This window comes from Centruroides sculpturatus, unplaced genomic scaffold (genome assembly GCF_000671375.1).
Source record: "Centruroides sculpturatus isolate CEXI.00-Female unplaced genomic scaffold, Cexi_2.0 scaffold703, whole genome shotgun sequence".
In the NCBI taxonomy this organism is placed as follows: Eukaryota; Metazoa; Arthropoda; class Arachnida; order Scorpiones; family Buthidae; genus Centruroides; species Centruroides sculpturatus.
Genome location: NW_019384944.1, coordinates 229,761 through 243,215, shown reverse-complemented (window position 1 = coordinate 243,215; position 13,455 = coordinate 229,761). Strand labels below are relative to the sequence as shown.

General features: G+C 25.1%; 1 protein-coding gene across 1 annotated transcript in view; it reads left to right on the top strand.

Moving 5' to 3' along the window:
• LOC111632167 (basement membrane-specific heparan sulfate proteoglycan core protein-like) overlaps positions 1-13,455 on the top strand; it is a 208,133-nt gene that overhangs the window by 73,752 nt on the left and 120,926 nt on the right. The window contains 8 exon segments of the mRNA XM_023376533.1: positions 81-208; positions 1,800-1,913; positions 1,994-2,113; positions 2,985-3,092; positions 6,360-6,473; positions 11,578-11,685; positions 11,780-11,890; positions 11,994-12,215. Coding sequence (XP_023232301.1) covers positions 81-208; positions 1,800-1,913; positions 1,994-2,113; positions 2,985-3,092; positions 6,360-6,473; positions 11,578-11,685; positions 11,780-11,890; positions 11,994-12,215 — 1,025 coding nt within the window.

Here is a 13,455-nt window from a genome sequence, read left to right as displayed (position 1 = left end):
ATCTGAAAATTATAATTTAATGCAACTTTAAATTCGAANCTGTTTTTTAATGATAAAATGATAAATTTTATTAAATTGTTCTTAGATAAAGTTACACATGTCTGTAATTCAACTGATTTTATATGCCCTGATGGAACCTGTGTTAATCAGACACAAAAATGTGATGGAAGATCTGACTGTAGAGATAGTTCTGATGAAACTATTTGCCGTAAGTAAGCCTACATTTTTTACATCAACATATGATAAAAGTTATAATAATAAAGAAATTTATAGTTGTTTTTAGAAACATCTGAAAATTATAATTTAATGCAACTTTAAATTCGAATCTAATGCACTTTAAACTCTATGAAAAAGAAGTTTAATTAGAAAATACAGCAGTTCTTTTTGTAGGTTATGAAAATATTTTAAATTTTCAGTTATCTTGTTCCTATTGATATAAACTATAAACTGTTATAATCTCCAATTTTCTGACTTACTAATGCAAATATAAACAAACCTTTTGAGAAACAAATTACACAGTTTAGACTCTTTAAACTATTACTCCTCAAATTTTTTTAAAATTTAAAAATCTTTAAAATGTTAAATCAAATTGTCTTAAGTAATGATACTTTTTAAATACAGTAGAGCATTGATTATCCAAATCAATTGGGGACTGGGGTTGTTCAGAAATCGATTTTTCGGATAACTGATTATGTCGAAAAAATATATTAACTTATCCCATGTTGAAATTCGTTCAAATCCTGGCACATCCTTAAGTACCCTCTCATGGCCGCACCAGTGCTGCCAGGTAAAACATGCACACCAACAAAAATAATATTGGAGTAGCCCAAGACATAGCCAAAGATTGCAGTGCCACAACACTAGCAGAAATTTAAATTTGCTGACTGGAAAGCTTTTGGTTAATTGATGTTTTGGTTGATCGACATTTAGATAATTGATGCTCTACTGTATATATATTAATAATTTTAATGTAACATCTTTAGATTTATATTTGAATTTGTTTTAGAACAATAAAAACTGATTCTAGTTATTTTTCTTGGAGTTTTTCAGATATAATTAGATTAATGTATGGTGTTTCATATTAACTTGTGTATGTTCCATCTTTTGGAGACTTGTGATTTAGATTATTATACAAATATTATTTTTTAATCTAAAATTACAAATACTTAGACTTTTAACATTTTAAAAAAAAATACAATACTGAAATATTGCTTTTCTTAAATTTGTCTTAGTTTTTCATTCATTGGTTAATTTTGTACCAAATAGTTTTTATTTTTAAATGTTAAGTTTGAATTAATTCACAAAGCATTTTATATAGGAATATTCAATTTGGTTGATGTTCTGTAGTTAGATTTGAGGATAGCTAATAAAAGCAGCTGAAAATGTTCATTTTGCTAAAAATTATCTGTTGGATCAAAAATGTTTTGTGGATAATATTGCATAAGTTATATTGATAGTTATATTCATTTTTAATTATATATTATAAACTTGAATTATACTTTTCAATTTTGAATTGTCAGACAATGTAAATTGTATGCTTACATTTTATGCAAGAATTCAGGTTCAAATCTTATTTAGAGAAACAATAATTCAACACATTTATAGTGTAATTCAACTATTATAAGTCTTATAATAATTAAAATTATTAAATTAAACAAGTTATATCTAGTAATTTTCATCAAATAATTGAATAAAATTTTTATTTAATAACTAAGTATCATATTGACTTTTCATTACGAGTAAACAAATTTAAGTAATAAAATAAGCTTAAAATATTTACATATAGATATTTATTTTAGATAACTGTCATGTTCAAGAATTTGTCTGCAATAATGGTCAATGTATTAGTGTAAGACAACGTTGTGATCGTAAAAGTGATTGTCCAAATGGAGAAGATGAAGCAGAATGCAAAGGTAAAATTTTTATCAGATTTTACATACTTAATCCTTTACATATATATATAAGAAAATCAATTAATTATATACAATTATAGGTTTTGTTTGTAGTTCTGGTGATATAGTATGTCGAGATGGTTCATGTGTAGATAGTAGCAAACGTTGTGATGGAAAAATGGATTGCCCAGGTGGTATTGATGAAGCTAACTGTATTCCAGGTCTGTTCTAAGCTTTAATATTTTTATATTAAAATTAAAATCGGTAAAAAATTCAGCATTTAATTATAATAAGGTTTAGTATCAATTTCTAGTTTAGATTTAAAAAGTGAATACAGTTAGTTCCTGACTTTATTAATGAAATTATAAAACTTTATGAAGAAGGTTTATTTTATCAATATAATTTTTGGCATGATTAATGCTGATATTTTTTTCAGTTTCAAGTTAGTTATTAAACTAACATTTTCAAATAGTTAAATAGCCATTATCAAATTTTGGAATATAAAATTTAAATAATAAATAAATTTCATATTCTAAGACTTTGTAATGGCTGTACAATTAACTGAAGGTATTGGTTATTTAAAACTTTTAACTGGTTTAGTAAAGTGTAAATTATTAATGATTATTGATAAAATGAAATTAAACATTATTAATACTGTTCCAATATTAATTATAGACAAATACAAAAATTTAGCTTGTCAAAATTAATGTTTTGAGAATTATAGCATAGATAAAAGAAATTTAATAGTGAAAACTTCATAAAGATATCTTCCAACTTAATTACTGGTGCTAATGACCACCCTTGATGAACCTTTGTGTCCGGTAACAAAAACATTTAATAAATCATCCAACGAATTCATTGGACAATTTATTAAATGTAAAAAATTCAGTTTATCAAATTATTAAATAAAAGTAATTGTGTTATCATTTTTAAACTGAATTTACCATTCTAAAAATAATGTTACATTATTTAAGTTTTATTGCTTAAATTGATAAAAATGTTTTCCTTATAAAAAAAAATAGTTTTTATTTGAATAAAATATATATTTTATAATTTTCTTAAATTTTTTTTCTTTTTATTTTTTATGTGAAGATTGTAGACATGACCAGTTTCAGTGCTCTAATGGACAATGTATTGATACAAATTTGCAGTGTGATAGAAAATATGATTGTGCTGATGGTTCTGATGAACAGGAATGTGGTATGTCTACTATAACAAAATTATATTTAATTATGCTTATAAAAATTTGTTATATTTTATTTTCAAATATAAACAAACAGCTTAAGCTATATCTAAATATAAACCAAATATTGTAATCTTTAAGGACTATAATTCTGAAATATTTTAGAGTTAAAGATAATGTCATCACATATTTAAGTTTATAATTAGAAATAATTTAATTAATTTAGAATGTCTGAAAGAAAAGAACAATTATGCAATTTTTACGTAATACATAGGTATGTTATCAATTATAATCATACAGATAATCTATATACAGTATAGCGTTGTTTATCCGAAAGCTGGTTATCCGAAAGCATTCCAGTCGGCAAATTTAAATTTTTGCTATTGCTGTGGCGTTGCAATCTTCGGCTATTTCTTGGGCTACTCAAATATTTTACGTTTTTGATACTAAATTAACATCTGAAGTATAATTTTTTATTGTTTTTATATTTTTCAATAAATTAATTTTGTTTGTACAAAATAAAAAAATAATTTTTAACGATACAATAGTCTTCGTTATGCTTAACATCGACAAAAATTCAACGCAAAGCGACACGCAATGGAGAGAAATTTCAACATGGGATAAATTAATATATTTTTTCGTACATGATTCGTTATCCGAAAAATAAGTTATCTGAACCACCCCAGTCCCCAATTGATTTGGATAAACGATGCTCTACTGTAATATAACTAAATTATATACAGTTGAACTTCCATATAACAAACTGTCATTAGGAAATGCAGAAAGTTTGTGAAATGGAAAATGTGGCAACAGTAACAAGAAAACAAAGTACTGTATATTATAGTGATGTTTATTGGGCTGCAATATGAAAAAAATTGTAGACCTATAAATTTTCACTGTTGTCTGTCTTTCTTTAATCTTGAGAATGGTGTTAGATAAATAAAATTAAAGACCAGATATGGAAATCTTAGGGGCAGAAGATCTCAGTTAACTATATAAGAACTTCTGATGCAAACTGGAAGTCACATTATTTCAATTTAAAAATTTCCCCCTGAAAGGAGTTAGATGACCGGCATGAATCTATTGCTAATGGAAAAGTATGATGTACAGGGGCAAGATACTACAGTATTTGTGGTGGAGAGCATATATTCTAAATTAAATAAATTAAAAATATGATTAAAAATTGCAGCCTGGCATTGTGACAATGTCACAATAAATAATTGCTCATTCTCTATGAAAATATCCCTATATTCATGTAAATAAATAATGTCATGTATGCATTTTACATGAAAAATCAAATAAAAGTTCTTTTATTGAAAATGAGAAAAAAATGTTATGATAGAATTAATAAGTATTCTTATGTATCTATGTTGAAAAATAATCAATAGTCATCCTGCATTTTTTTTATATCAAAAGTTATTTTACTTTCATTGGATGACCATAGTTTTATTTAACTAATTAAAAATTTCATTCAGAATATTTTCTTTGATCAAAACCATTTCTTACAGTTTTGAATGTATCAAAAAGTTACTTGAAATTATTCTTGGATATATTGAAAACTGTAAGAAATGGTTGTGGACTGTAGGTTTACTCATAATAGTTATGGAAATGATTTGCATTTTAATCAATTTCAACATTTATCAACATGAAAAATAAAACTTATTTTATCATAGTGTGTGGTAGTGCTCTATGATAAAAAAAGTTCCTTCACTAATATTGCTCAAAGGTGCTCTAATGTTCAGCCAAATTTTTGTAGGTGGAATGGTTTTAAGAGGCACATAGTAAAGCTTGAAATCTTTTACCTGATGATGCTTCATCTAAAATTTCCTGTATTTGTAGTTTGTGTAATGTGAACTTTATTCACATTTTGAGTCTTACTGTCAAATCTAGTTCCCGTATTCTTATTTTACATCTTTCTAAAGTTTCCTTTATTTAAACATTTTATTTGACCTTTGCTTATCAAGCTGGTTCCAGCTGTATTTTTATAGGATTTCAAACATTTTCTCAGTCATTTGGCATTCAAAAATTCTTTATATAGAAATTAAATTTTGTTAAATAGGAACATTTTTAAATTTAAAAAGACATATTATTAATATTTCACAGAAAAATTAATTGAAAAGAGAGATTTGTAATATAGAACTTCATAATACTGGAGTTTTACTGCTGCATATTTTTGTAGAAATATCAGATTGGTGATTTGGATAGTATAATTGGTTAACATACTTGACAAATATGAAGCATTTATGATTCAAGTCCTATTCTAGGTCATTCTTTTTCCAAACATTTTAAATTAATTTAATTAAATTGTTTCTGATTGATAGCATTAACTGTTTCTAGTTTTATAGTTTCATTAGACTATAGTAGTAATTAATTTTTAAAAAACTGTAGAATTTTAGCATAAAAATTTTTCAATATTTGGTTTGTGTATTTTCAAAACATGTTCATAAAAATTAATTATAACATATATAATTCATAAAAATTAATTTAGTTATAAAATTAGAATTCTATGTAGAATTATTTCAAAATTCTTTATTTTATTAAAATAATAATTGAATTGCTGATGTGCATCATATGTTTAAAGATTTAAAGTTATGCAACTGTTGATAATATTTATTAGAAATATGTGTAACAGAACTGTAGCATCTTAGAAATTATATCATTTGATACATCTTGATTTATACACAACACTTATTTCATTATTCAAAACATTATTATTCTTTACTGCTATAATTTGCATATGATGAAGATTTAGCATTTAGAATTAACCTTGTCTAAGAATAAATCTTAACCTAAATTCAGCTTTAGTTCATTCAAGTTATCCTCTCTAAGTAAATTTCATTTCAGATGTAGACTGGGATTATGTTTGCTTCTCCAGTCTCTAAGTTATACAAGTATATCAAACAATTCCTGTTTTTTTTTTTTTTTTGTTTTTTCATATATAAGTCTGATTTCCTTATAGCTATTCTATAAATTTCTTAATTTTCTTATTCCATAAATTTGGTTTTGTTTTGTCCATTAAACCTCAGCCTTCTCTAAGGAGACTTCTAATTATTGATAGGATTGTAATAAGCTCTTGATCTTTCTGAGAAGTTATTTTATTCTAATTAAGCTTGGATGATACTATTTATGTTTCAACTACTGTTGATACTTTGATAAGAATTTCACAATCAAAAACAATTGTTTTCTATTTATATTACATAAATATAATAAAAGATAAAAGTAGATTAAAAAAATTTTCAATGAAATGTTAAAAAATTATTTTTAAATTACAATCCATGTTTCAGATGAATGCAGACCAGACCAATTTCGTTGCACAAATGGACAATGTATTGATGCAAGCTTGCGTTGCGACAGATTGAATTATGACTGTACAGATGGATCAGATGAATTCAATTGTGGTAAGTTCACTTCTATTAATTAGAACTCATCGTAGACTGCATATTGTATCGACAAAACACACTCAAAACACACTATTAATTAGATATAATTATTTATTATTATGATGTTTTTATATAATTTTTTAAAGTTTTTGTAACTGTAATCTATTTTGGTAAACAAATAATGAGAATGCTGCTTTAATGGCAAAGGTTGAAAAAGTGTATGATCATGTATGATTTTATGCAAGTGTCTCATTTATCAGAGATTAGGAATATTAGGGTAAGATTGAATTTAGATTCAAGAATTTCTAAAAGTATGTATCTATGTATTGAAATGTCAGCTCCTCTTTCTATAATGGATAGGAAATAAAAGTTATTTCAGTATCTCTAAATAAGTTAGTTATATTATAAAAATATGTCAAAAATTTATGATTGTTAAAATTACACATTTTTGTACCAGTGAATGGAACACTTTATACTTTACATGTGAACAAATAATGGGATATTCTATTTCAAAATGATAAAAGTTTTGAAATAGAATATCCTTAATTTAATCGAATTATATTCTAAAACTAAAATAACAGTATTAGATATCCAAAAGTATTAGAATTTTTAAAATAATTTACTAAATTTACAGAATGTTTTAAAAAAATTAATTTTAAATTTTATAGAAATAATTAAAATACTTTCAAAATTTATTTCTAATAAATGCCAAGTAATTTTTAATTTATTAAATTCTATAGTATAAAATTGATAAGGGGTAAGATTATGTGAATTGTTTAGTATTGCAATAAAAACGATGATAATTCATAATTTTAATAAAGAAAATTAGACTTTATTATCATTCTTGCTTTAAGGCAAATAGTTACTGTACTTTTTCATTATAACAATATATTTCCTCAAAGAACTGATGACTGATAAGTATAAGAATAAAAATGAATTAATAATAACTTATTTTATTAGGCTTAGTTATAGAATTTATGACATAATGAATAATGACAATACAAATCAAAAACATTTAAATAAAGAAAAATACTAGAAGCTTGAATTTGTAATCATTTTAAAATTTTCAATTGACATAAATACAAGCTGATTATTTTCTTGTATATGCTGATTATTTTCTGAAACAAAATTTCAGTAAAAAAGTATCAAGGTTATTTTTATTAACTACACATACATATAAAGTTTTCTTAATTGCTTTTGTATTATTTTTTTTTATCATACATTAAANCATTTCCAACTCTTTAATACACGAAAAAATTATTTTTAATATGAAAGATTATGAATCTTTGTTATAAAATAGTTTATTTGTTAGTTCAGAGATTGTGTGTGTGTTATGCTAAATTGTCTTAAATTGATTTGTCTTGGTTCTTTTAGCAATGGAACAAGCATGCATCACTTGCATACACTTGTGCAATGCTGAAAAAAATCTCTTTTGCCTCTGGATAGATGTTTAAGTGGACACTCTACATATGCATACCTTGACTTTAGCTTTCTTCATTCATTTTCTGTATATTTAGTTCACATTTGAATTGATATTATTGATACATTTGACCAATTTAAATTTATATCATGAGAGCTGATAAATTTCTGGTAATTGTTTCCCCTCTATGGAATGAGTATCAAAGCACTATTTAGAAACTGTTGATTTTATCATATTAGGTTATTAAGTTGTTGCAAGTGAAATGGCCAATTTTTATTTCTGACTTTGAGCATTCAATCAAAATTGTCTCCAACATTAATACACTTTTCCCAATGCAATAGAAATGCATTGGGAAAAGTGCATAATGCCAATGTGATAGAAATCATGAAAACGAGAAACCAAAAAGTCATTAAAGGTACTTTTTATTGTGTTCTCTTCCTTGAAGATTTTCCTTGCCAAAAAACTGTCCAAATGTATAAAACAAGTGATAATCAGTTGGCAAAAAAATCTGGAGAATATGGTGAATGGGGAAGAATTTTATTTGAATAATTTCATTTTTGTACTGAATAATTAAAAATTGGCAGATCTCCAAATGATGCTCCTTATCTCTCTCACTGGGTTTTGTGTGGTACCCATTTGTTGTGTTTCTTGACTTTTCGTAACATGTTTAGATGTCAGGAAATGGTTGAATAATATCCAGTATGTTCAATCTTTCTGCAAATTTATGGATATTCAGGTAATGTTTTGATTTGATGATCTTCAATTCTGATTTTTGAGATTTATATTCCTGGAATGAAATTTTTTAAACTAATACCTGGTGGCCTGCTTACTCACAGAACCAACAGTTTTTAATGGTATTTTGGGTTTCTTTGGCTGCATTATGTCTCTGCTTATATTCATAAAATAAAAAATTTTTCAATTTTTCTGATGGCATGAAAAAAGAAAAGTAGAATACTCTTAAACATGTGGAACTCACAATATAAATGAGATTACATTTTTAATTCACATGTATGTGTGCTCTTCCAATTGCAAACATATAGCATTGTTCACATGGAAAAATGTTGAACTACAAAGCCAAAGTTTAAAATTTAAAAATGGTCATTTTGTTTGCAATGACCTAATATTAGTTCTTTACAGAAAGTAAGAGTTGAAAAATTATGGTAATTCTCGAACATGGATCTTTGGGATATTATTGACATTAAATATCTTTATATTTAATTTTTTTATTTTAGCAATTATTATATATTATAAATAAAATAGAAATGAAGCAAAACAATAAAAAATTTGTTTGTCAGTATTTTCAACACTTATGCAGTTTAGGAGATTTTGCCACAAATGTTCTACTGATTAACTGGCATGCTGCATATAACAATAAAATTAATCAGATCTAACAAAACTAGTATAATAATATAAAAGATGTTGTGTGTGTGCATGTGATTTCCTTATAACTTCTGCAATTTTTATCCAATTCAGATGAAATTTTTGGTTATATTTGTTTTATGTTTTGATGGAAAGTATAGGTTACTTATTTTGTAGAAATATTGGCTATAAAATAATTGTTTTATTGATTTTGGATCAGTAATTGCACTTACATTGCAGTGACATCAGTAACCATATGACATTCATGCTTGACGAAGGAATTTCCTTTAAGTTGCATTTTTAAATATTTTGGCAAATGGCATATTTTAAACTTACTTTGTTAAATTTAATATCTAATCATTAATATTAGCAAATTTATATCCCGAATAATTACTGCAATTGTGTGGTTGAATATTAAACTTTAAAAAAAGATAGCCACATCATATCACTTCTACAACAAATTTTAAAAAACATCTTTTCATAGTGACCACATGATATTCTATTATCAAATCAAAAGTAACAATCTAACAATCCTGTTATTTAGAAAATTTTATCATTCATCTAACTAATGTGCATACAATTCATTTTTGTTTTATCAACATGGAATTAAAAAGACTTGCTATTTTGTCAAAAAAAATAAAAAAAAATCCTAGGGTTAGGCTTAAGAGTAAAATTAGTCAGGTAAATTTTATATCTAAAAGAATAAAAACAACTGAGACCCTGAAGAACCTAAAGCAGGTTAAAGTCTGACTTGAGCAACATCGAGTAAGAATGGCTTTGTCAATTGCTACAGAAACAGTATTACATCAAGCTTGACTTGAGAAAATAGATTTTATTGCTCTTTATTACAACAGTTGCTAATATTTCTACAAATTAAATAATATAAACTATTTAATTTGTAGAAATATTAGCAATTCATCTTGAATTTCTTGAAATCTCTGCTTTTCTCAATTCTTCAATTTCTACTTTCTCATAAAAAGTATTCTATCATGCTTGATGGGGAATAGCTACAGTTGTTAAATAAATGTTAAAGAAAACATTCTTATGAGTACAATAAAATAATAACATTGTATTATTTTATTTTATTGAGTTTTCATTTAAAGGGTTAATAAAACAATTAGTTACTTATTGGTAGTAGTAGTAGTAGTAGTAGTAGTAATAGTAGTTTGTCAGTGGAGCCCACACTATCTGCCACAAAAGTAATAAAATTTTACATTTACTACCCTGACCTTAAAAGATAGCACCGTCGTCTCAAATTTCACACAAAGCTTATCTTGTAAGTTGAGATAAATTACAGTAATTAAAGTATCTGACATTTTACATGCTTATTTTTGTGTTTTTGGATAAAACTACAATAAAATAAACAAAAAAAAACACTTTTAGTATTCTGCGATTATTTTACATCATTAGAAAGAAAACAAATGCAGAAATTAAACATATAATTAGTATTTGATGTGATGCTAACAGTTTCACAATTTTAGAATAAAAACTGACTTCTATGAGATATCACACAATGTATCTCATTCTGTTTTTTATGTGCTCCCTGGAGAGGGATTTATAACCTCACATAAACCAGCATATCAGTTTTTACTATACAGAAATATATGATTTCATGGTCTCCAGATAGACTGACATGTCTAACAATCTGTGAAAATATGGTAATTTTTCTGTTTGTTTTGTTTATTTATTTTATAGTTAGTTATCTTATAATTAGATCTATGATAAACTCTAATTGGATTGAAACAAAAGAAATTGAAGGGAAAAATGATGTATGAGATATCTTTTAAAGTGCATACTCGTAAGCATACAGTTCAGAAGATATCATCTCATAATTCAAAAATATGGTGTATATGATGGTGCAGGTTTTGTGATGGTTTTAGTTTTGTTTTAGCAATTATAGAGTATGTGCTGCTGCAGATTATTCACAGAATCTAAGGTAATTTTATTCAAAAAGATTTTGTTTTGGATTTATTATGGTTTATGTTTTATAATAATTTTTCTTTATGTAATTTAGTTTTTAAGTTGGAATTGTTTGCATTGTTCTTTTAATTTGAATTTTTCAATTAATTTGTAACCTGATGATGATCATTGTAGGTAATTGAAAGTATTAGTTCTTTCAACAAGCATGATATTGGAAAATTAATTTACTCAAGAATAATAAATAAAATTTCATAATGTGTGTAACAATCATAAGATTTACATAATTATAATGAATTCCTTGTGAGTTAAAACTTACATCTATTAAAACAACAATTTAAATAGAAATGTTAATTCATGATTTTTAACTTTTAAGTTAAAAATTATTTTGTAATAAAACTGATTAATTTTTATTTTGTTTTTTAGAATGTTTACCCGATCAATTTCAATGCTCTAGTGGTGAATGCTTGGACAGTTCTGTGAAATGTGATAATAAAGAAGATTGCAGAGATGGATCAGATGAAAGGAATTGTCGTAAGTATTAAGAATTAAGTAGAATTATTGAGTACTTTTAAAATTTGATCAAAATTTAACTTAAATATAACATATTTTCATGCTGCTGGATTAGAGGAATGTGAAACACAAGAATATAAATGTCACAATGGAAATTGTGTAGATAATGTTTTTCTCTGTGATGGATTTAATGATTGTTTTGATTATTCTGATGAACAATATTGTGGTATTAACTCTAAATACAATAAAATATTTCCATATTTGAATATTAAATTCTGAGTTTTATAATAGAAATTTTCAAATTTTTCTGTTTTTCTTTTATTACTTAGAAAGGAGGTCATGTAGACCTTCTGAGTTTCATTGTGCTGATGGTGTTTGCATTGATAGAATCAAGTATTGCAACAAAATATTTGATTGTTTTGATCATTCAGATGAGTTGGATTGCTGTATGTTTAATTATATCAAAAATAAAAAATTACTTTTTCTAACAAAAGTATTGGGATCTAATAATATGATTGAAATTTGTGTTAGAATAGTTTTTAGACTGGTTTGCATTTAGATTTATCAGAATAAAACAAAACATTCAGCCATAAAATCAGTTTGATTTAAAAAATCAATTAATTACTTTGGTAGATATTCATTTTTACTTTTGTTAACATTTTTGATTTTTATATATATTTCATTAAACTATCTTTAATTTTTATTTATTTTAATAATGCAAGTAGGTTTTTTTTATAACTTTTTAATTTTTTTTTATTGTTTATGCATATGATAAAATTATAACAGAATATAACTTTTTATCACCAAATAAAAAATTTAATAACAAAACTTCAAATAATCGTTTACATGATATTAACATGTTTTTGCATCAAACAAATTATTTTCACCAACCAAGTTGCCTTTGATTTTTTTTCCAGTTAAAGGGTCATATGAATTTGTTAACACTGACCTTTATATCTCATATCAGAAGGGCATTTGGATACTCTTAATCCACAATTGTTAAATTCAGAGTTACAAGTAATTGAGATGTGGGCAACAATATGGTAATTATTTATTCTCAAAATTAATTATTTAAACAATAAAATTGGTAAAAATAATTTCTGCACCACATTAATTAAAAATTGTTTTGCTCCCATTCCTATAATAATTGCTGATAACATAATATAGAATATTAAAATTGTATAAGAATTTTGCTTTCCAATTCAGTGATGTTATTACCCTCACTGTGCAGATTATGTTCTAACCGTAGGTACTCTCAGTACCTATTTAACCATAGGAAAAAGTAGAGAAAATTAAAAGGTTCCAGTAGAATAACAAGAAAGTAATATATTGACTTACATTTGGAAAACACAGAGAAATTTAAGCAGAGAATAAGCAGAACATCTCAAAAGAAGAAACACAGCACTGTCTACTTTAGCCTCAGAAGATAAAAAATGCAGCATTTGTTCTCAGCAGAAGTTGTATATATTAAGACATATGATGCATGTAGCATTTAAACACTGAAAATTTTGGGAATCTGGGATTATACTATTACCTCTGTATTAAAAATGTAAAATTAACAAATGTAGAGATATTAAATAAATAACTTATAAAGTTATAATTTTATAAATTTTATAAATTTTAGAAACCTCTGAATGAATGTATTTAATTTTGCTCTTCAGATTTCAAATTTTAACTGACTTAGTCACAATTTAAGCATTAAGTGAAAATTCTTTTTCAAGTAAAAGTTTAGCATTGTTTCTTTGATTATGTGAATTAATTTTATATAAGTATTAATAAGTTATTTTTCGT